We start from the raw sequence: 23,320 nt of genomic DNA, 5'->3' as shown, positions 1-23,320 counted from the left end.
TAGTAGAAGATGAAGACGTCATCCTCATCATGAAGTAGTTATTTCTCCTGTCCCGTGTAATGAATATCTCCTGCAGTATTACTAATTACGATTCCAGTGTCGGTAAATGAGTAGAGAATTAGCGTTATGGAAGATGAGTCTATGAGAAATGTATTCAGCTGCTGACTCCGAGGAAGAAGCTGCTTGTTGTCTGTGGCCTAAATACATAGGTTTTATTAGTAGATGTCAGGGAAGAACCTCGGTATGTTGTAAAATAATAAAAAATACCATTGGTGCTTGGGTCCCCCGCCAGTCTCTGTATTAATTCCCAACAAACTTGTGATTCCTACAGCCAATCAGTTGCTGAAGCCATAAGAAACATAGCCAGTCATTGGGAGCATGGAGATGTCTTAGCCAGCAATTCAACTTCAGTTCCAGTCCATAAAAGACTAGAGAATACAGCATCTACACGTTCTATCTCCTCATGTGTTTCCCTTATTATCTCCAATAATTGTATTATTACACAGGATTTAATGATGTTACAACGGCTCATCTTCTCATTCAGGTCTCTACAATATCAGATCCTCTCAGTGTAGATCATCTATATAAGACAATTTTCCTGAATTACCCATCAAGAATGGATATAGACAGAGACAAGATGGGGGAGAGGATATTACACCTCACCCTAGAGATCCTCTTCCGGCTTACTGGAGAGGTGAGAGATTCTGATGACGTCACATTTGTTGAGTCCTTATCAGTCCCTGGCTTACTGATGTAGGAAATCCTAGTAAATAACACACAGCACAAGAGATGTGTATTCATATGCAGGGATCGCCCAGGAGCGCGTCTGCCCCCCTGGTCTCTCACCCCTCTTTTTATAGCTAAAGTTAGACTTTTTACAGACATGCGTACAAGCGCTCATATTCTCTAACAAAGAGTATCTATTCTACTGATAACGTTCATTTCTGGAATGTATGTTACAATATCTCAAAGGAATGCGTCCATAAAAGGAAATGTTGACTTTGCTCAAGTTTCCTCACATATAAGCCAGACGTCTCTGTAAAGGGAAGACAAAATGGATTCTTCAATCTGATCTCCACAATTCCCCCCTTTAACATATTCCTTTTATAATCTATCACAAATCCCCCTTTAACATATCCATATTTTTAGATTACCACAGGGCCAAAGACAAAGCCTTTATTTTTGGTATTACACATGTACACGCTTGTATTCAATAAGAGAATCAAATCTAGTATCAATTCTTCCGTTTAACTCTCACAACCTTTTCTTTGTTTTGCAATAAGTATACTAAAATATAAAAACAAAGATTAGTACAGTAATATTAATTAGAATCACTAGAGGATAACATAAGAATAAAGAAGAAAATTTATACTCTTGCATCTATTACACAAAATTTATCTGTGCATACTGAGATACCCTTGAGCACAATCTGGAATAGTACGTATATGACTACTATAATTATAACTATATGTATTATGCTCTGCATGATCCCAGCAACCCACCCACCAATCCCTCTGAACCAGTTGGCTGGGTTGAGAAAAGAAAAAGTATCAGACCACCAGCTATCCTTATTCTGGTCATTGTCTTTATCATACTGATCTCTGAGTCGTTGTACGTCCTTTAATTTAAATGTCATACTCATAGTACTATTCGGGTCTATATAATGACAGCAGGTGGGTCCGATGATTTGACACATACCCCCTTGTGAGGCAGTTAGGTAATCCAATACCAGAGTATGTTGGTTGATGACTATTATAAGCTGATTTTGTACAGCTATACTAGTGTTTAGTATATCCAATATATCCCAGATCTGATCATCTAGATAATCCGTGGCTCTAACTAATTTATCCCACATTTGTGTTAACATAGGGTAAATAAAAATAGAACTGACAATTTTATTGGCTATACCCATTTGCACTATGTGTGGTCTCCCTGAGGGACGTGGTGAGTTATCTGCAGCTCTTTTATACAGTGTGTGCTTGGGCACGGCTTGCATATTCACTTGTTTATTCGAAATTATGAAAGTAGCCGGGGTTAGGCGTCCTAATGTACAAGTACCCTTTATACCTACGGGAAGCCATTTATATGCTCCTTCTCCGCATATCCAAAATGTACCTTCAGGCAGATCCCATAGAGCTGAGTGCTGCAATACCAATCTGTGAGCCAAATCCACAAATCTAGATACATTCTGAAGCATACACCAAGAGGGTTTTTGTCCCAAGGGGCTACAGTACCCGGCTGCGGGATTTCCACATACAGGCATTCCATTGACATACTCATCAGATTCATTACAAACCAGGTTCCCCGGTTTGCTTGTACAACTGTTTGCATCACCTTGGGGGAACAACGCAGAATGTTCCCATTTTCTATTATGTATGTACCTTTCCAACATTGTAGGTTTGAAAGCATAAGAAGAGTCGGTGGTTGTACTGAAACTGAGCTGTAGATTTTCAGTGGGGACCTGTCCTAGATCAGTTAATCCAGTCTTATTTCTAGGTACCCATTTTCCTCCCCTGAATGCAAAATATTGTAAGTTGCCTATTCTTCCTGTAAGATTACCCTGCCACCAAGGAAATTCTACCCATCCCACAATTGGTATGGCGATTGTGGTATTCCACAGCCTAGTATTACCAATTTGGTTGTTGGCCAGGTTGTCTGAACAATTAGGCCAAGCGAATATTTCTTCAACTGACACGGGAACTGCTAGAAAAGGTATACTTGTGGCTGATACTGGTGAATGGGTACAGATCCAACAATCTGCTAGGGGTTGTGTATTATTTAACAAGTCATGTACTAATTTTCTATGATGTTGTACGAATCTATTGTTCAAAGGGGCTAGAGAATTTAGTCTATCCCATGCCTCCGTTGAGGTTAATACTATTAACATCAATGTTATGAGTTTTATACTGCTCTTTTGCAATGGCTTGCATGTATCCATGATGCCTTTCCTTCGAGCTTGACTGATGTAGGTGTTGTCAACAGAACTTGGAAGGGTCCGTCAAATCTTGGTTCAAGAGCCTTTCTGGTGTGTCTTTTTACATAGACTTGATCACCTGGTTCCAACTTGTGACTTCCTTCAGTGTTGTCAGGATCTGGAAGAGAAGCAAAAACTTGTGCATGCACCTTAGTTAATTGTTTCTGAAGATTTTGCACATAAGAAGTCAATGACTCAATATTTAATACAAGTTGCTGTGGAAAATAACATCCTAAATTGGCAGTCCTGCCAAACAAAATTTCATATGGAGACAGTTTAGTCTTACCCCTTGGGGTATTGCGTATTGAGTAAAGGGCCAGTGGAAGGCATTCTGTCCAAGGCTTTCCTGTTTCAGCCATGGCTTTCTGTATTTTTAATTTTAAAGTTCCATTCATGCGTTCCACCTTTCCAGAACTTTGAGGATGGTACGGAGTGTGTAACTGACTTTCAACACCCAACATTTTCAGTACATTTTGAAATATTTCTCCAGTGAAATGAGTACCCCTATCTGACTCGATCACTTCAGGGAGACCGTAACGGGGTATCAGTTCGGCAACTAGCTTTACAGCAGTGTTTTTAGCTGAAGCCTTCCGAACTGGATAGGCCTCTGGCCACCCTGAGAACATGTCCACACACACCAACACATACTCATACCCATTACTTTTTGGCAGCTGGATAAAGTCTATTTGTAATCGCTGAAACGGATAGAGAGGTCGGACGTGGTGCTTCATAGGGGTCTTTGTTGTCTGTCCGGGATTATGTGCTAGGCATATAACGCATGTTGCACAATAGTCTCTTGCATAGTTGCCAAAACCTGGAGCCAACCAGACTTGCTTTGCCAGTAGTGTCATTGCATTTGCAGACACATGAGTAGGGTGGTGTAGTCCACCAACTACAATCGGGTACCAGGCTCTAGGTAGACATATTAGTCCATCTTTCTTCCAAATTCCTGCTTGTTCTTCTGCCCCTTCCTTTTTCCACCTGTCCCTCTCCTCTTCTCCTGCATCTTCCTGTGCTTGTCTCAGCCTATCTTCAGTATTTTCTGTGGGGTTTACAGTATGAACCTGCTGTAAGGGTTTGACCGCTGCTGCCTTGGCTGCTTTGTCAGCCCTATCATTTCCCCTAGATTCCCTAGTGTCGAGTCTCACATGTGCAGCTACCTTAATTACTGCTACTTCTTTTGTTTCTTGTGCAGCCTCTAAGATCTGTTTGATCAGAGAAGCATGTTTTACAGGTTGTCCAGACGCTGTCATGTAACCTCTAGCTCTCCAGATTACTCCAAAATCAAACACAATACCATGTGCATACCTAGAATCAGTGTATATATTAGCTGTCTGATTTTCAGCTATTTTTAGCGCTTCAATCAATGCTGTTAGTTCTGCTTCTTGTGCAGACTGTTTCGGTGGAAGTGGCTCTGCTTTGAGAGTTTCAGATTCTGACACAACTGCATACCCTGTATGGAAGTTACCTGTGTCATCTGCAAACCTACTACCATCTATAAACAGCTCTAAATCTGGATTTTGAAGTGGTGTTTCGGATACATTGGGTAAGCCTACCGTTTCTTGTAAAATGAGCTCTGTACAATCATGTGTGTCTGTAGGGAAAAAATTTGCGTGTGGATCAGTGTCCTTATTCCCCCCTTCAGACTCGAGAGGTAGCAGTGTTGCTAAATTAAGAGTCTGAAGCCTTGCAAATGTGATAGTAGAGGGGAGCAGCAAAGAACACTGTAGCCGCAAATGTCTGGCCATGGAAATGTGTTTTGGCTGGACCTGGTTTAATATCCCATAAACATCATGCGTAGTTTGAACTGTGAGTGGATGCTCTAGGACAATTTCTGATGCTTTGTCCAACAATAGCGAGACAGCAACAACCACACGTACACAGGTTGGCGCTGCCCTGGCTACTGGATCTAACCTTGCTGAAAGATATGCAATTGGTCTTTGTTTCCCTGCATGCTTCTGGGTAAGAACTCCTGTAGCATGGGAATCAACTTCTGCAGCCATAAGCTGAAATGGTTTAGTGTAGTCTGGTAGCCCTAACGCTGGAGCTGAAACAAGGGCATCTTTTAATTGTTGGAACGAAATCTGACCTTCTTTTGTCAACAAATAAGGTTCACTTTTTACACAGTCATACAGTGGTTGCATTAGTTGACTGGCATGTATAATCCATTGTCTACAATGAGACACTATTCCTAAAAATGCTCGTAGCTGTTTATGATTTCTAGGCTCATTCATCTGTCTTATTGCTTCAGTTCTTTGAGGTGTAAGATGCTTTTTACCTTGAGAAATGCAATGACCTAGAAAGACCACTTTGATCTGACAAACTTGTAGCTTTTGTCTATTCACTTTACACCCTTCTTTTCCTAGAAAACATAGTAAACTCACAGTGGACCTTTCTGCTGTTTCTAGATCTGGGCAGCAAAGTAGTAGGTCATCCACATACTGCAAAATTACTACCTGTGATTCAGGTTCAAACCTTTGAAGAACTGTTTGTAGGGCATTTGAATAAAGAGTAGGGGAGTGTATCATTCCCTGTGGAAGGCGTGTCCACGCCAACTGTTTGCCCTTAAATGTAAATGCAAACAAATGCCAACTATCTTGGTGTAAAGGAACCGAGAAAAATGCATTTGAAAGATCTATTACAGTAAACACTTGAGAACTGGCTGGTATCTGTGATAGTAACGTATGAGGATTGGGTACAACTGGGGTGATTGGATCTAGAACTTTGTTTATTTCTCTTAGATCATGTACCATACGATATTTGGGCATAGAACCCTTATCAAGAGTTCTCTTCTTGACTGGATACAGAGGAGTGTTAGCAGGTGATTGTATCTCTACCAAAACTCCTTTCTCTCTATATCCCTCTATCTGTTTTGTAATCGCTAGTTCCTGCTGGGCACTCACAGGGTATTGTCTGAGCTGTGGGAGAACAGTTCCTGGTTGCACAGATAATTTTACAGGAGAGATATGTAATAATCCCACATCAGTGTCACCCTGTGCCCACAGTGTTTCTGGAACCATTGAGAGGTCTAGATCTGTGGTGTACTCTTTTTCTTCAGTATAATCCTCAAAAGCCTGAATTCTGACATATTGTTCTAATGTTTCTGCATCATCAGGGATAGTCAGCATAACTGTGCCATCGTCCCTAAAATTGATGTTAGCTTCTAATTTCTTTAGGACATCAGTTCCTAACAAACATGTTGGGGCACCTCTGGCATACAAAAATCTGGATGCAAAACATTTAGGTCCTAATGAGACCTCTAGGGGCACAGTATATGGCAGTGTTCGAATTACCCCATCATAACCCTCAGCAAAAGTTGTTTGTTCTGAAATATCTTCCGGATTCGGAAGAAAATCTTGATTCAAAATTGAGGAAGTTGCACCTGTATCTATCAAAAATGGAATCTCTCTCCCCCCCTACATTCACCTGTATCATAGGTCTTCTAGCTGGTAGGGAAGTTTGTAACACATCGAGTCAATCTGAATCTGGTATGGAACCATCTATGATGGTAGATTTCTGCTGGTTGTCCGTTTGGGAAGGGTTATTTCTGGGAACAAATTTGCCTGACTTTATATCTGCCAACTTTTTCCTGCACTCTCTTTGGAAATGACCTGGCTTTTTACAGTAGTGGCAAGGAAAATTATGTCTCGCTCTTCCTCCTGTATTAGCTTGTGCTATTCTAACAGGCTTACGATTCTCTCTCATATCCATGGCTATTCCTAAACATCGTTGTTTCACAATATTTGGTTGTTCAATTGTTCTCCAATCTGGAGTAGAGGATTTAAATTTTTCTCTGATTTTTGGATCTAGCCCCTCTATTAATTGTTTTGTAAAAAGTCTCCTTACTGAAGCATCAGTCATATCCAATCCTTCATCCCTAAAGCTATTTTCAAGTTCTTGACTATATTCTTCAATACTTTGCCCAAATTTCTGCATAATCACACCTGTAGACCCCCTTTCCCTCTGTTTTCCTCTCATGAAAATTATTAATGCCTCTGTGAACTGGGTACCTGATGCTTCTGTCTGTAAGGCACCCCCTTCTGCCACTGGTCTATTGGGCTGTAAGTGTGTCAATAATTCCTGAAAAAGTCCGGGGGACATTTTCATTCTACATAATTCTTCCCCGTCCGCCCAGACCCCAGCATGAGTCTGCATGATTTGTTGTATATACTGCGCAAACCTTATGGGGTATTGAATGGGATCCGGTGCATTATGCAAGAGTGACATACCCTCAGCAGGGGACCAAGGAAAGTATTGTCTGGTCTGATGATATCTGGTGTTCATTACTCCTCCTTCACCAGCTTCTCTAAAAGGTCTTGGCACTATCCTAACAGGGGCAAGTACAGCGCCATATCTAGGTGTACCACAGGCTAGGCAATCATTTCTCCAATCTGGATTTTGTTGTCCACAGTGTGAACATTCCCATCCTCCTACCCCACCAAGATTGGGATACAAGGCTGGAAATTGTTTTCCTCCTTCTGCTCTTCCAGATGGTACAAATGATTGGGCTTTTGGATCTAGGTAAGGTGGTGGGATTATATCACAACTTTTTCCCTTTCCCATGATCCATTTGGAAGTGTCTGGATCATACTTCCAATTCTCCTCTTTAGCTGTTTTTGAGACCTCTATCATACAGTGTATGATTTCTTCCCACCCATTGTCTTTGATAATTCCACCTCGTTCTTTACTCAGTCTTTCCCATTCTGTACTGAACATAAGTGCTTCTGAAATTCCCAATTTTCCTCTTACCCTTCTAATCTGTTTTCTGACTATCTTTCCACATCTTTCCTGTATGATATCTGCTGCTTCCACTTGTCCTAAGACAGTTTTGGTCTGTTTATTTCCCATTTTTCTTTTTCAATATTAGCTATGACTACCCTAGGTGACGTTTGGACAATCACTCACTCCATGGTGATGTCTCGTTGCCTTCTCTCCTAAGGAGCTAAAATATTGAAAGGCTCGTCTGCTCCGTTTCTTCTAATATGCAGGACGTACTTAAGTGCTATTATGCACACAAACAGACCCAGCAACACCATACAGATCACAAAACTTTCTGTGTCAGTTAGCATACTTGTCCCAGGCTCATGGACCCGCGTCCTGGGCTCATTCTATCACACCTTATCCAGGGAATGTAGAAACAAGTTCTATAGGAGAGTCAAGCATGGGCGGAGGTCTCCCAGAAGGACGCTACCTCATAACCCAGTTAGGCTGACTTCACCAATAACCTTGTTCTAACAATCGTGGCTTATTGTTCTACGTACTTCTATTCTTCTTTCACAACATGTCACAACCTTCACACTGTTCACACACTGTTCACACACTGTTCACACACTGCCAGGGACTAGACTCATAAGTCTATACAATATGGTAACCCGAGTTTTATAGGTATCTACTCACTACTAGACTAACCCAGCGTGACACGGCTCATAGAGATCTTTCGGATAATACAGGGCAGATAAAAGAGAACTAATAATGTCTCTTACCTGGCCAGGTTTTTCAGTTCATCTGCCGTCCATTATCCGAGATCTCCGTTGTCCGTATCCGCAGGTAAATCTCGAGCAAACACTCTCTCCTCAGGTCCCTGTTCAGGCGCCAGAATTGTTGAGTCCTTATCAGTCCCTGGCTTACTGATGTAGGAAATCCTAGTAAATAACACACAGCACAAGAGATGTGTATTCATATGCAGGGATCGCCCAGGAGCGCGTCTGCCCCCCTGGTCTCTCACCCCTCTTTTTATAGCTAAAGTTAGACTTTTTACAGACATGCGTACAAGCGCTCATATTCTCTAACAAAGAGTATCTATTCTACTGATAACGTTCATTTCTGGAATGTATGTTACAATATCTCAAAGGAATGCGTCCATAAAAGGAAATGTTGACTTTGCTCAAGTTTCCTCACATATAAGCCAGACGTCTCTGTAAAGGGAAGACAAAATGGATTCTTCAATCTGATCTCCACACATTACCACATTCTTATCTATGAGAATAACAGATGGACAGAACTGGAGAGGTGAGGACTCTGGAAATGTCTGTAGTGAAATTTATTAATGTGTCTCTCCATAACCAGAATTACACAGTAGTGAAGAAGACCTCTAGTGAGCGATGTCAGGACCCTGTGTCTGAGGGATGGGGAAGACCCATGAGTCCAGCCCTAAGGCCTCCATGTAACCCCCTGGTTTATAAATATATCAATGACCAGAAGATCCTAGAACTCGCCTGCAAGATGATTGAGCTGCTGACTGGAGAGGTGACTCTGTTGGGAATGTTGGGACATTATACAGTAATGGTATGAAGGGATCAGGGGATGACGGTATCATTTTATGTGTCAGATTCCTGTTAGGTGTCAGGATGTCACTGTCTATTTCTCCATGGAGGAGTGGGAGTATTTAGAGGGACACAAAGATGTATACAAGGAAATCATGATGGAGATTCCTCAACCCCTAACATCACCAGGTAATAGACAGGACTAAATGCACACAGCCTATAATTATCTGTATGTAAATAATGAATTCAGCCCTTGTATGTGTTTCCTTCAGATCTATCTAGTAAGAGGACAACACCAGAGAGATGTCCCCATCGTCTTCTTCCAGAGAACTGTAAACAAGAAGATCCCAATGTTCCTCAGTATCATCAGGTAGATGGAGAGAAGGTGTCATGAGACCTCCCCTATGATGGCTGTGAAGGTCTTGTGCTCAGCTTTGTTTTATCCACCAGTATTATATGTTTTATACTTGTGTAATGAGAACGGTGGAGATGGAAGGATTAGAGCTGATCATAGATGTGACTTCTCCATCTGTCTGTGACTTTTACAATATTTGTTTCAGGGTGAAGATCTGACCCATATTAATACTGCAGAGACCTATGTGATGGGTGATGAGCGGTGTAAAGAGGAGATTCCTACATATGACTACCCAGGTGAGTAGTAACCACTAAATGCAGAGAAGTCACAGATTCTTCTCAGTCACCAGCTGTGGCTGTTCCACGTCATAAATTTCAATTTGTTTTCAATCCTAAAGAATTCAGATTACTGCACAATCTCTCCTGAAATGGGGAGCACTAATACATTCTCTTCTCTTATCTTTGGCTATCTAATATTTCTTCTTGAAACTCATCTGACAGAAAATTATGATAATTTAGATTGCCAAGAACCACCAAGCCCCATACTGTAACTGCTCCAGAGAGGTTTCACCTCTGATCACTCTGATTTTTGAAGTGTGTTGAGTTTGATCATTTCAGTAGATGTGTTATTGTCTATAGTCACAGATTTTGACTACAGTAGTTAGTTCCCAAAATAACCAGTTCCTGCAGCCAGTTTTATGTTCCTAATCAGGGTCCATTTTTCAAATCTGACGTGTGTCACTTCATGTGGTGATAATTTTAGAATTCTTCAGAAAATATAAGCCCAAATTTTTTCACTTTCACAAAGGGTAATAGCAAACAGATAGACCTCACACATTATTTTACAACTTCTCTTGTATCCTACAATTCCCTATATATGGTTGTACATTACTGTCTGGGCACATTTCAGGGTTGAGAAGGGAAAGAGCGCCATTTAGCTATTTGATTCCAGATCTTACTGTAATAGCTTGCAGACACAAAGTATTAGGAGCAATGTTTGTGGCCACCTATCAGCTCAAAAGATGGCCACCACAAACAGGCTTGGCGCTATCTACTCCATCTTCCTGATCCCAGGGATTGCCTTGCTCATTACCCTTTAACACCTCTACATGGATCTGGACTTACATAGAGACCCACCTGGCTTGGCCCACAGTGTTGCCTGCTGTTCGGTGGTGTGAAGTGGGAATAACAATAGCCAGGTAGCCGGGTCACAACCAGTAAGGCAGAGAAAATACAAAATCAGAAGATATAAGAGTAGTCAGCAAACAGGCTGGGATCACAACAAGAAACAAATACACAAGCCATGAGCTGAACATAGAGGAGCGAACCAGAGAAGAACAAGGCTGTATCTGGTAGCTTCCTTCAATATGCTTCGAGCTTTCATGGAATATGGTGCTATCCAATTGGCTGTATAAGGGAGCAGATTACTTCAGCTGGACAACACATACACTCATACTGCCAGACTAGAAGGTACTACTTTAAATGTCAAAGAATGGTGATAAAATATAGCTTTCTGCTTCCTGCGGTGACGTTTCGGTCAACAGACCGAAACGTCACCGCAGGAGGCAGAATAAAATGTAAGCTATATTTTATCACCATCCGGTGTGGTGCTGTCTTTTTGACTTCTTTAGAAGGTACTACTTGTCCCAGGCACCCTAATCTTAGTGGCTGAATCGAGCCTATGTCAGTAGTAAGAAGCACCCAACTCTCGTCAAAACGCCCACTTCCGGTTTTTTGACAGGTGCCCCGCCCCTTTTGACACCTTCTAACACTAAGCCTGCCCTACTTCCGGTCTTAACCCCTCCCCTCTCCTCCCCATTCCCTGTCCACTCTCTGCCCCTCTGTGTGTCACTATCTGTGACGTCAGTTCCGTGCTCGCCCCCGAAGCCGCCCTGAGTGTGTCAATACCTGTGACGTCAGTTCCGTCCCCGCCCCGGAAGCCACCCTGTTCAGCCTCTGTTACGACCTCCATGACCACCCATTCGCCGCCCATCTTGTGGGCTTATGTGGCCGTTCTTGATAGGTGGAGAGACCAAGTCCTCCCCACTTCCTGTCTAAACCTCTCCAGTGTGTAAGATTGGGGCTTATCTGTCAGTTCTTGATAGGTGGAGAGACCAAGACCGCCCCACTTCCTGTCTAAACCTCTCCAGTGTGTAAGATAGGGCTTATGTGTCAGTCCTTGATAGGTGGAGGGAGCAAGTCCGCCCCACTTCCTGTCTAAACCTCTGCGGTGTAAGAAAAATCATGTCTTGACATGTTTGTGTGATAAGGCAGTCCCAGGTTCCCAAGGGTTAATGACAGCTGGCTGTAGCATTCATAGCCCTCCAGGGTGTGTAGGAAAACTTGTCAAGACATGTTTTGTGTGAGAAGGCAGTCTCAGGATCCTGCGACAGTTGTAGCTTTCATAATAATGACGTAATAAAAAAATCAAAGCGTACTTCGCCGCATTGTTTAAAAAAAATAAAATACATTTATTGTAGCTTCACGTAGAGGTATACACAAATCAAGAAATGAAAAAGGTGTAAATAGATCTAAAAATACAGCGATATACAAACACGCCTATAGGTTGCAATACAGTCATTTCAAAGTTAATATTTAAAGAAATGAAAAAGGGGATTCATATTATAGTTCCAGGGTCGTTCAACCATACTTCGCAGGAGTGTTTAAAAAAAATAAAATACATTTATTGTAGCTTAACGTAGAGGTATACACAAATCAAGAAATTAAAAGGTATACACAAATCTAGAAATGAAAAAGGTGCAAATAGATCTAAAAATACAGCGATATACAAACATGACTATAGGTTACAATACAGTCATTTCAAAGCTAATATTTAAAGAAATGAAAAAGGGTCTTCATATTATAGTTCCAGGGTTGTTCAGCCAGGTTTAGCTAGCAAGCACATCTAATCAGGTTTTCAGCATACTATTTATTAGTACTCACCACATTATACCTTCGGGTCAGCTTTTATCTAGAAAGCTAATCTAAACAAGTTTTTCTATAGCTTCAGATGTTTTTAGCTAGAAGATGCAGCTAAACAAGATTTTCAACAAACTATTGACACGAGTGTGTCGTATTAACAGACACACCAAAATAGCCTGAATGACTTATTGAACCAGAAATAATTAGATCTAAGCAATGTATAGTACACATTACAAAAAATGAAATAACGGTATAAAAACACTTTAGTAATATAACAGAAACAGAGCAAGATCATGTTGCGCAGGGCGGTTTGCAAGCCTGATTATAGCCGCATAATGGCGTATGTAAAATCGTAATAGAGTTAGAAAGATTTTGTACAAAAGAGGCAACTAGACGATCATTATGTTTTAAATCATTTGTAAACTTTTTCAGTACTCTCTTCAATGTCATTCCCGCAGCGACGTGATACAACACGTAAATACAAAACTGACCGCAAAAACTTGGCATAGAGTCTTGCAGCTGGCGGTTCTGATAACAATACGACGATGTGTTTCTTCTTAAAAATTGTATAATCGTCTTCGGAAATACGGCGGCGTCAGGTTGTAACCCGTAACTGTCAAAAAATAAGGATTTGTTCCTGCATAAAATAAGTAGCCAATGCGTACTGGGTTCTTCCGAAGAATCTGTGTTGACGATATAGGCGCTAGGTCTATGCCAGATAATGTGGCGTGGTAAGAGGTTGCAGGGAAATACGCCGGCAAACATACTCCGAGTAACGGAATTTCGTCGCAAAAGGCATGTCAGTTGCATGGTATTCATTATAGACGAAGGTCGCGGTGGAGACACAAAAGTTTAATTAAAGTCGTATAGGACTTCTCGACGATGGTTAATCTCCAGTACGGCAGTGTTGACCGCATAAACGATCATATTCACTGTGTAGGGTGTGGCATCCGCAAAATGAATTTCAGCCTGTAGGTTGCCCATTTTAATGAGTGAAAAGTGAGCGCTCGGTTCCTGATCCGGCGACAAATCGAACGCGAAGAAAGTGTAGCCGCTCATAAAATCGTCACGGTCTACGCTTAATCCGACGTTGGCTTTTTGTTTTCCGGAGATGTGAACAAGCGCCATATATTCCCTCACAGCATGTTCAGCGTCAAAATTAGGGTGAGACGGCTTGGCGGGAATCTGCTGCCCATCGAAATACAGAGCCGCGTTATTGATCCGATAGTGGTGAAAACAAAGCGGGTTTTTCTGATAACTTCTGCTGAAAGCCTCCTTGTCCACAAAGCATAGAATCACAGTTTTTGGTATCTGTCCCAGAAAATGATTTTCGTGATTACTATTTCTCGTTCCTCTGGGGATGCTATAGACTTTCAAACAGGCTCTGTCTAGAGCGTATTTAGCGGGAGTTGATAGAAAAGCTTGGCTGTGACCGATCCTGATGGGAGGAGAGACTTGTACTCTTTTTACATGGGGGGCCGCGTTTACAATCTGAACCTTAAACTGTTCCTGCTCGGTGGTCATAAGGCAAAACGCATCCTTATTTCTTGATAACTTGATCTTAAGATCTAGGCCGTTCAAAATGAGTTTCGGTTCATTAAAAATGTCACCGAAGATCGGTCCCACGAGTTCCACAGGCCTTGAGAGACGGGTCGCATGGGCTCTGCGTGCGAACCCTTGATTTTGATTATCGCCGTCGAGTACGGTGGTCTGATGATGTCCGGCCGTATCTTTATAGAATAACCCCTCTGTAAATTGCTATCTCAACGCTTGCGGGCTGTAGTTTAAAAGCATTTCAATGTAGGCGCGGTAACTATAAAGGTTATCAGATTGTGAAATCAAATGGTCCCCCAGAGTAATGTCCACTTGATTGAAAAGGGTGGCTATGGGGTAATTGATAAGGCCCACACGCGTGCCGGCCGTGAGAGCCGCACCATCCTGTTTCAGGATACGGCACTGGACGTTCAAGAGTGTATTATTCAAATCGTAATAATATTCCCCGCTTCCTGATATGAAAAATTCTAGGGGTGCGTTATCGGCTAGAGCGGCTATCGGTTGCACCTCGACAAAAACTGATTTTTCTACGCTTGTCTGCGTGGGTGGCACGGTAAAGATATCCAGTTCGCTTTTAGCGCACTCTATTGATGCGTCGTGAATAAATGCCATGATCGGTTATTAGAAGATGTCACTCGTGAGGCGTCTTGCGGGTTTCTGACGAAAGCGCGATTTACGTCGAGCGGTGTTATTCATGAGGCGCGGCGGGATTCGCGATGAGCGGCGTCTTTTCGCTCGCGGTAAAGTGTTTCTCTTTTTCTTTGACGCGATTTTGTGGCTACGTAAATTAGACCGTCGCCCTCTTGATTGTTTTTAGCGTCGCGATTCAGTCTGTCCACTACGGCCGTAGACATACTAGTGAACGTGTCTTTAGCTATGTTTCTTACGGCCGTTTTTACATGCGGTTTGACTAGTTCTAGACCTTTTCTGAAAAGCGGGACGGCTCTTCTAAAAAGGCTTCTAAACAGCCCGCCGAGGCCGGCGCCGTACATGTATTCATCACCGCGGAACCCCTCTAAGCTGTGACCCGCTTGAGCTACATAGTACCGTGCGTATAAGGAGGGATCGCCGTAAACTCTTTGAGACATCATTTTACTGTGGCGTCGTCTTGCGAGGCCTAAAATGTAATCGCACTATACACTTTCCGTATCTGAATTTAACCGGCGTACCCTGATCCGACATGACTCTAACGTTTATGGAGTCAAAGTGTTGTTTGACAGCGGTATGTAATCGGGACGCGAGTAGTGACAATATCATTATCATCGTCGCTAACTTCTACGGTTCGTAACAGTTGAACGTAGCTGTCCCCCAGAAGCTGATATTGAATTATATCAGTGTATACAAAAAGCGAATAAAAACCAGCCTTTGAATCGGGGTAAAAGCGGCGATTCCACGGCATTAAAGCAACGGGGGAGTCATCGACGGTCTGTAGGCCGAAAATAAATTTTAGCTTAGTACCCAGAGCAAACTGTATAGGGGCTGGGTCGGGTAGGTTCACCTCTCGACGTAGCTCATCATACAGTATTCTGTAGGCAGGCGTGGATAAACTCAGAGCTTCTATTCGAGCATTGACTGCGCCAACCAGCTTATGAATGTTCGAGTAAAATCCTGATTTTACGTGATAATGTTCTAACGGGTCGTTGTGTTTAGCCGCGTAGAAGTTCCCTTCAAAAGCTTCAAACGTGTTCCACGTATGGGGGTACTGTATTTCCGTTAACGCCACTTCATAAGCGCCTGAAAGATGAACGGCCTTTGCTAACTTGGTGTTGTAGCACGAAATGGTATTTTCAGGGTAGATTTTGATTGATGAATTGCTGGGTAATGTGACGAAAAACGAATCGCCTTCCATGCTTTATACGGCCTTTAATTGATTTTCTTCTATCCAACTGTTGAATTTATCAGGATAGCCTAACCACTTCACAAAATAAAGAGTTGTACTGCGACGCCTGCGTTTTTTCAACACTTTTTCAACTTTGTAAATCCTATTAGCGTCTTGCGATACCTTTTGTAGTTCGTCTTCATAAAAAGATCCTTCTATGCTTTCGCCGCTCAAATGGCTTAATGCGTAGAGAGGTTTTCTGAATCGTGTATTTTCGGACGAGACGACGAAAATTTCACGCGTATAGGTATGCTCGTACCCTTTTGAAAATATATGCTTATACCATACAATCCGTACGTGATCACCCGGTTTTAATAGACCTTTAAGTCTTTTCACGGTGGAGACGTCTTGATAAGCGCAGCGCCATACGGTCATGGAGTTAGCTTTCGTGACGGAGGCAGGAAGACATTTTATAGTGCGATGATAAGCGTCATTGTAAGAGCGCACTATATCAGGTAATACGTCTATATATCTAAACTTTTTTTGCATGACTCAACAAAAACTGCTCACGTGACATAGTCATCCGTGTATATATATGTATATATACCGGTATGGGCTCTTCAGTCAGATTATCAGAACACTCCGTCTGAAGAGGTGACAAGATATTGAACACCGTCAATGTGAGTATCTGTTAGCGTATCGTGGGCTGTATAATGTTTATTTAATACTGAATGTCTGATTGTCACCATTATTGCGGCTTGAATATTATTTTTAATTGTAATTATTGTAAGTATTTTATAGTTTAAGCATCTATTTTGTCGCTATATACTGTGTGATGTTATGTTGAATGTCTGTTTGTCACCATTATTACGGGTTGAATATTATTTTTAATTGTAATTATTGTAAGTATTTTGTAGTTTATACGGCTATTTTGTAGCTATATACTGTATGACGTTATGCATTTGTTACAGATGAAATCTAGTTTTAACGATCACGTCGTCGACAAAGAGCGGCTCACGGACAGCCAGCTAAGTAAGCAAAGTTTTAGAGGGAATGCGTGAAAATGTAGTTATAGGATGGTGGGGGGATACCTAACACACTTTTATTTTATTTTAGACGCCGATATGGAAAAGGAATGCCACGCAGCTCCACAGTGTCTGATGGCTGAAATGCATCGTGAAACGGTCTCTGGGGCCCATCATGTTAATTTAGAGTTAGAGGAAGCATCGCAATACCCCGACACACAGGAGCTATTGACCGAATCGCAGCAATTGGACGCTGAAGTGATGGCTGAGTGGTGCCAGGGCAATTCCACGCTAGCCGAAGATCCTCATAATAACCAACCTATGTATGGTAAGTCCGGTAACAAAAAACTCTTTGTACTCTACATTACTTTGTGCAGTTTTGCCGTAATTTGACGTCTATCTATTTCAGAGAGTTTCATAGACTGTACAGGCTCTGACGATGACCTGCCGGCCGTCACCACCAGCGACGATGAAGCTTGTGCAGTACAGCCGCTATGTTCATTCACAGAATGGGATACCTGGAGCCCTACGTTCCCGACAGCCTCTACTGAAGGTAATTTCAACCACAAATGGCGCTGTGCTCTGCAATTGAGCATGCAGATGTGTGGTAAATCATCGGTTATTTATTTCAGAGACCATCATCGATTTGACAGGATCAGACGATGAAACAAAAGACAAAGAAAATACATCACCTGGCGACAACGGTACAAGAACCGAAGAAAAATATACAATACCGTCAACGTCTTATTCATCACCCACCCAATCACTCTGGAGACCTACCAACCTGCCGTGTAAGTTTTTAAACCGTGCTAATCTGCGACAAAAATGTTTACTATCACTTTCCTATTTGCTGGGATGTGTCGCAGATTAATTACGAACTCTCCATTTTTTTACGCAGGATGCGTCGTATATTAATAACGAGCTCTCCATTTTCTTACGTAGACGCGCCGAGAAAGACAGCGCGCAGACAACCCTTCAGAACTTTTTTTGAGAAAAAGGAATTTGAACACTGGCCGCCGCTGGGACATCTGTGGAATCAATCCACTCACAGTAAAGAAGTAAACCCTCCGACACTCTCAGAGCGAAAAGCCGCAAGCAGCTCATTTCATTCAAGGCCTAAAAGCAGATCTGTCAAAAGCGGAAATCTAAATGCAGGAACCTCGACATCCCACGATTCTGAAACACGCGCTGCAGGAACCTCAGGTAGGCCAGTGAGTAACGAACCAAATGTATTACGGGTTTGTGACACTATAGCTACAACACATAAGCCTAAAGTTCAGAAACGTCCGCGTAACTCCACAACACTACCAATAAAACATAAAAAGGTGAAAACTCGCAATAGTATATCAGCGTACAAACAATGGCCCCTAGACGTAAAAAGAGTATTTGACAACCTATACAGTTTTACCATGACACTTATCAACGTGCACAATCATTTAGCTTACCTGCTGGATCGCTGTACAGAACTGTCCTCCCAGCGCCCGGATAGAGCATCCATTTCCCCTCTGTCACACATGCGCTTTGCATTCAGAAGCTGCTCCCTGCGCTCATTCGGAGGAAGAGAGGGCACTGACGGGTACGCGGTGCACGATACAGTTAGAAATGGTGGTGGAGAAGGGTTACAGGCTAGCACACATTTACGAGGTGTGGCATTTTGAGGAGACGACGACCGATCTATTTGCACAATACATCGATTTACATCTTAGACACAAACAGGAAGCCATGGGTTACCCCGCGTGGTGCACGGACGATACCATGAAAAAAGACTATGTAGCCGCCTATCTTTGAAAAGAAGGTATAAAATTAGACCCCGATCATATAGAGCCAAATTCAGCTAAAAGACAAATCGCTAAACTATTCTTAAACTCTTTATGGGGGTAAGTTTGCACAGCGCTCTAACCTACCTACCACCAGTGTCGTGAACAGCGCCGATGAACTCTTTGAGTACGCCTTTCTCCCGTACTATGAGGTTTCAGAGTTAAACTTTATCAGCGACGATTCGGCGACTGTCAATTGGAAATACACAAAAGAACACCGCACCGCCAACAAAAACACCAATATTTTCATTGCATGCTTCACGACAGCTTATGCGTGCTTAGAATTGTACACCCTTCTAGACAAATTGCAAGAGCGGTGTCTTTACCATGACATGGACTCCGTCATTTTTGTAAGTCGTGACGGCAAGTGGCAGCCGCCCTTAGGAGACTACCTGGGTGAACTCACCAGCGAAATACCCCCGGGGAGTCACATCACAGAATTTGTATCCGCCGGGCCGAAAACTTACGGCTACAAATTAAACACGGGTGACACGGTCTTGAAAGTGAAAGGCATGACCCTTAATATCGCTAACGCCTGCATTATCAATTTTGAGAGTCTAAAAGATTTAGTGTTAGCTTACACTTCCTCTACAGTTCCTGAAAATGAAAAGACGCTCGTCATAGAGCAGAATGGTATTGTGCGGGTCAAAAAGTACCGGGACATTGTAACTCGACCCCTACGCAAAACTCAACGCTGCATCTATACCAAGAGGCAGTTGTTTGATGACTTTACTTCTTTACCCTACGGTTATTAGAGCTGAATCCCCCCTTCTCTTCAACCAGCTGATGTCCCTTTATCTCCGCTACAGGTGCAGAATACGATACAGACTACAGCACCATCAAGCGACCGAAGCGTAGCTATAGACAGGGTCGTGACGTATAAAGAGAAGCCTGCTCTGGAATTTACACAGCCGCGCCACAGTTCTTAAACATTCAACATCATGGACCCACGGTTACAGCACCCCTTCTCATGCATTCTTGCGGGCCCTTCTAACTCTGGAAAATCCTATTTTGTCAAACAGATTTTAGCTCACGCGACGACACATTTATCTCACAAACCCGATAATATTGTTTGGTTTTATTCTTGCTGGCAAAAAATGTATGATGAACTGAGTCATTCCTTCCCCAGTATTCGTTTTATCGAAGTTTTGCCGCAGACGTTTGTAGATGATGAACTATTCCCACCTGACAAGATCAACTTGGCGGTGGTGGACGATCTCATGGAGGCCACTAGCTGTAATTCAGAACTGGAAAAAGCGTTTACTAAGTACATTCATCATAGAAGCATAAGCCTATTCTATTTAGTTCAAAATGTTTTTTGTCAGGGGAAAAAGAGTAGAACCATCACCTTGAATACCAAGTACATGGTTCTATTTAAGAACCCCCGCGATAAAATACAAATTGTCACGCTGGCCCGGCAGATGTACCCGAGGAACTCGCGTTTTCTTAGAAGCTTTCGAAGATACTACGCGAGAGCCTTACGGATTCTTGCTTGTAGATTTGAGAGGTGATACGCCCGAGGAATATCGTTTAAGAACGGGGTTGTGTCCACCAGCTTTACCCACAGCGTACATTCAAAAAGAAAAAATTTGTTCTAAAAAGTGAATTTTTTCTCTGCGGTGATTATTCAACCCCGTAACCTTCATTCTATCAACATGTCTGAGAGAGTGAGGCGTAACTGGGGTCTCTTGAAAAAGCTGATGAAAGCATTCTCGTTGGAGAGAAAGTTTATTCTGAAGACCGCCGGCAGAGATTTAATCGCTGCCATCGCGGAAATAGCTCTCAATATTCTGAAAGGACGGCTTCCTCTCAGAGCGCCAAAGAAAAATATTACAGAAATGGCGTAGAGCTATAAGAAATCTGAGTGACAAAAAAGTGTCTATTCGGAGAAAACAACATCTGCTGAATCAGTCTGGAGGTTTCATAGGACCGCTTCTAGCTATCGCTATACCGCTAATAACGAGTTTAATAACCGGTAGATGATGGAATGTTCAGAGAAAATGTACTTGGTTCCTGCGCATGAGATTAACAGACTAAAAAACATCGGCACGTCTGGGCCTACCGTACGTCAGAAGACCCTCCAAAGGTTAGACGACGAAATCGGCGCCATTCTACGAAGTACTGATTTGCCTGACGATGTAAAGATTAAAAGGTACACCGAAATACTAGAGAAGTTTGCTGCATGCTAAACGCGACGTTTCTGAACTTACGCGTTTAAATCTTGTGATCCCTCCTGACGATGAACAATCACCATCACCAGTGGCTGAAATAGAGATACGACCCTCTGCCCCCGAGCTTATAGAACACATCAACTCCGTTTCCGAAAAAATGCCGATATACTACTCAGCAGCTTCATGCAACACAAAGATATTGTTACATGGACTGAGAAAGGTGAATTTGTCTACAAAGGTTCCGTCGTTCCCGCCACCCATTTGTTGGACCTTGTACGGACCACTCTGCAAACTCACGGACTAACCAAAAAGAACGCCCCACACGGATGGGACATTTTTATGAGGGCTATGGCCGAATTAAACATACCTTCGTCCGTGATCGGTCACCATACGACCAGAGCCGCTCTGAACGAATTAAAAACGATGTTGAGCACCCCTTCAAATAAATATCACAAGTACTTGCTACCTCAACTCCGGACACTAGAGGTCGATTGCTGCCGAAACAGAGAATCTCGCCGCTGTCGCCAGGCGCGTGGTTAACTTTGTAAATATTAAATTCTAAATGACTGTATTGTAACCTATAGGCTTGTTTGTATATCGCTGTATTGTTAGATCTATTTACACCTTTTTCATTTCTTGATTTGTGTATACCTCTACGTGAAGCTACAATAAATGTATTTTATTTTTTTAAACAATGCCGCGAAGTACGCTTTGATTTTTTTATTATGTCATTATTATGAAAGCTACAACTGTCGCAGGATCCTGAGACTGCCTTCTCACACAATACATGTCTTGACAAGTTTTCCTACACAACCTGGAGGGCTATGAACGCTAGAGCCAGCTGTCATTAACTCTTGGGATCCTGGGACTGCCTTCTCACACAAACATGTCAAGACATGATTTTTCTTACACTGGAGAGGTTTAGACAGGAAGTGGGGCGGACATGCTCTCTCCACCTATCAAGGACTGACACATAAGCCCTATCTTACACACTGGAGAGGTTTAGACAGGAAGTGGGGAGGACTTGGTCTCTCCACCTATCAAGGACCGCCACATAAGCCCACAAGATGGGCGGCTAATGGGCGGTCATGGAGGACGTAACAGAGGCTGAACAGGGCGGCTTCCAGGGCGGTGACGGAACTGACGTAACAGGTATTGACACACTCAGGGCGGCTTCCGGGGCGGGCACGGAACTGACATCACAGATAGTGACACACAGAGGGGCAGAGAGTGGGCGGCGAATGGGGAGGAGAGGGAAGGGGTTAAGACTGGAAGTAGGGCGGGCTTAGTGTTAGAAGGTGTCAAAAAGGGGCGGGGCACCTGTCAAAAACCGGATTGGGCGTTTTGAAGAGAGTTGGGTGCTCCTTACTACTTATGTCGTCCAGAGCTTCTGGTACCAACATCTACTCCGTTTATAGCCCGGCCAGCCATATGAATAAGGACATGACTGCTGACATCATAGGGGCAGATCCTAGAAGAGATGTGACACACCATCTGCAGAAGCCCTAATATGTCAAAACTTCAGAAAATCAGAGCAGTAGGAATCCCCATAAAATGACTCAATTTTGGAAATTATAACCCTCAGAGAACTAATCTATTGGAATAGTGGCAATTTTTGATTCCATAGGCAATTTCCAGAAATTAGCACACAGTGGATGTAGGAGAAAACAAAAGACACACACACCGTAAATTAAGTGGGATCTTCTCACTAGAGTAATGCCAAATACATGTGGTTTGGGCATACTGAGAGTGATTATTGCTGGATTGGTTAATGAAAGCTATGTTGATTTTCAAGAGCCTTTGAGCCAGAAATCGGCTTTGGTTATGCACCACAGAACCCACACAGGGGTGAAACCTTTTTCATGTTTAGAATGTGGCAAATGTTTTAATGAGAAATCAGTTTTGGTTAAGCACCAGAGAACCCACACAGGGAGGAAGCCTTTTTCCTGTTTAGCATGTGGGAAATGCTTTAACCAGAAAGGGAATCTTGTTAAACACCAAAGAACCCACACAAGGGAGGCTTTCCCCTGTTCAGAATGTGGGAAATGTTTTAATCAGAAATCAACTTTGGTTACACACCACAGAACCCACACAGGGGTGAAACCTTTTTCATGTTCAGAATGTGGCAAATGTTTTAACGAGAAATCAGTTTTGGTTAAGCACCAGAGAACCCTCTCAGGCAGAGGCCTTTTTCCTGTTCATAATGTGGGAAATGTTTTAACCAGAATTACAAGCTTGTTATACACCAAATAACCCACACATGAGTGAAATCTTTTTCATGTTCAGAATGTGGCAAAAGTTTTAATGAGAAATCAGCTTTGGTTAAGCACCAGAGAACCCACACTGGGGAGAAGCCTTTTTCCTGTTCAGAATGTGGGAAATGTTTTAAACAGAAATCGGCTTTGGTTATACACCAGAGAA

General features: G+C 42.6%; 3 protein-coding genes across 3 annotated transcripts in view; 2 read left to right on the top strand and 1 right to left on the bottom strand.

Annotated features, from left to right (window-relative positions):
• The window catches only part of LOC143766432 (uncharacterized), an 805,019-nt gene that overhangs the window by 442,684 nt on the left and 339,015 nt on the right, over window positions 1–23,320 (bottom strand). The window lies entirely within an intron of this gene.
• The window catches only part of LOC143766438 (uncharacterized), a 92,700-nt gene that overhangs the window by 18,705 nt on the left and 50,675 nt on the right, over window positions 1–23,320 (top strand). Inside the window, exons 3-7 of the mRNA XM_077254129.1 lie at window positions 545–694; window positions 9,041–9,220; window positions 9,303–9,426; window positions 9,510–9,607; window positions 9,798–9,888. Of these exons, the coding sequence (XP_077110244.1) occupies window positions 617–694; window positions 9,041–9,220; window positions 9,303–9,426; window positions 9,510–9,607; window positions 9,798–9,888 (571 nt within the window). The 5' untranslated portion in view covers window positions 545–616. The remainder of the gene's footprint in view (window positions 1–544; window positions 695–9,040; window positions 9,221–9,302; window positions 9,427–9,509; window positions 9,608–9,797; window positions 9,889–23,320) is intronic.
• Window positions 13,396–21,595, top strand: LOC143767076 (uncharacterized). Its single transcript, XM_077255100.1, has 7 exons — window positions 13,396–13,449; window positions 16,858–16,918; window positions 17,003–17,239; window positions 17,321–17,464; window positions 17,544–17,702; window positions 17,854–18,114; window positions 19,538–21,595. The coding sequence occupies exons 1-7, from the start codon at window positions 13,396–13,398 to the stop codon at window positions 19,609–19,611; spliced, it is 990 nt and encodes a 329-aa protein (XP_077111215.1). The 3' UTR covers window positions 19,612–21,595.

Source organism: Ranitomeya variabilis, chromosome 4 (assembly GCF_051348905.1).
Source record: "Ranitomeya variabilis isolate aRanVar5 chromosome 4, aRanVar5.hap1, whole genome shotgun sequence".
In the NCBI taxonomy this organism is placed as follows: Eukaryota; Metazoa; Chordata; class Amphibia; order Anura; family Dendrobatidae; genus Ranitomeya; species Ranitomeya variabilis.
The sequence above is the reverse complement of the archived record's forward strand: the minus strand, read 5'-3'. Positions and strand labels throughout refer to the sequence as shown.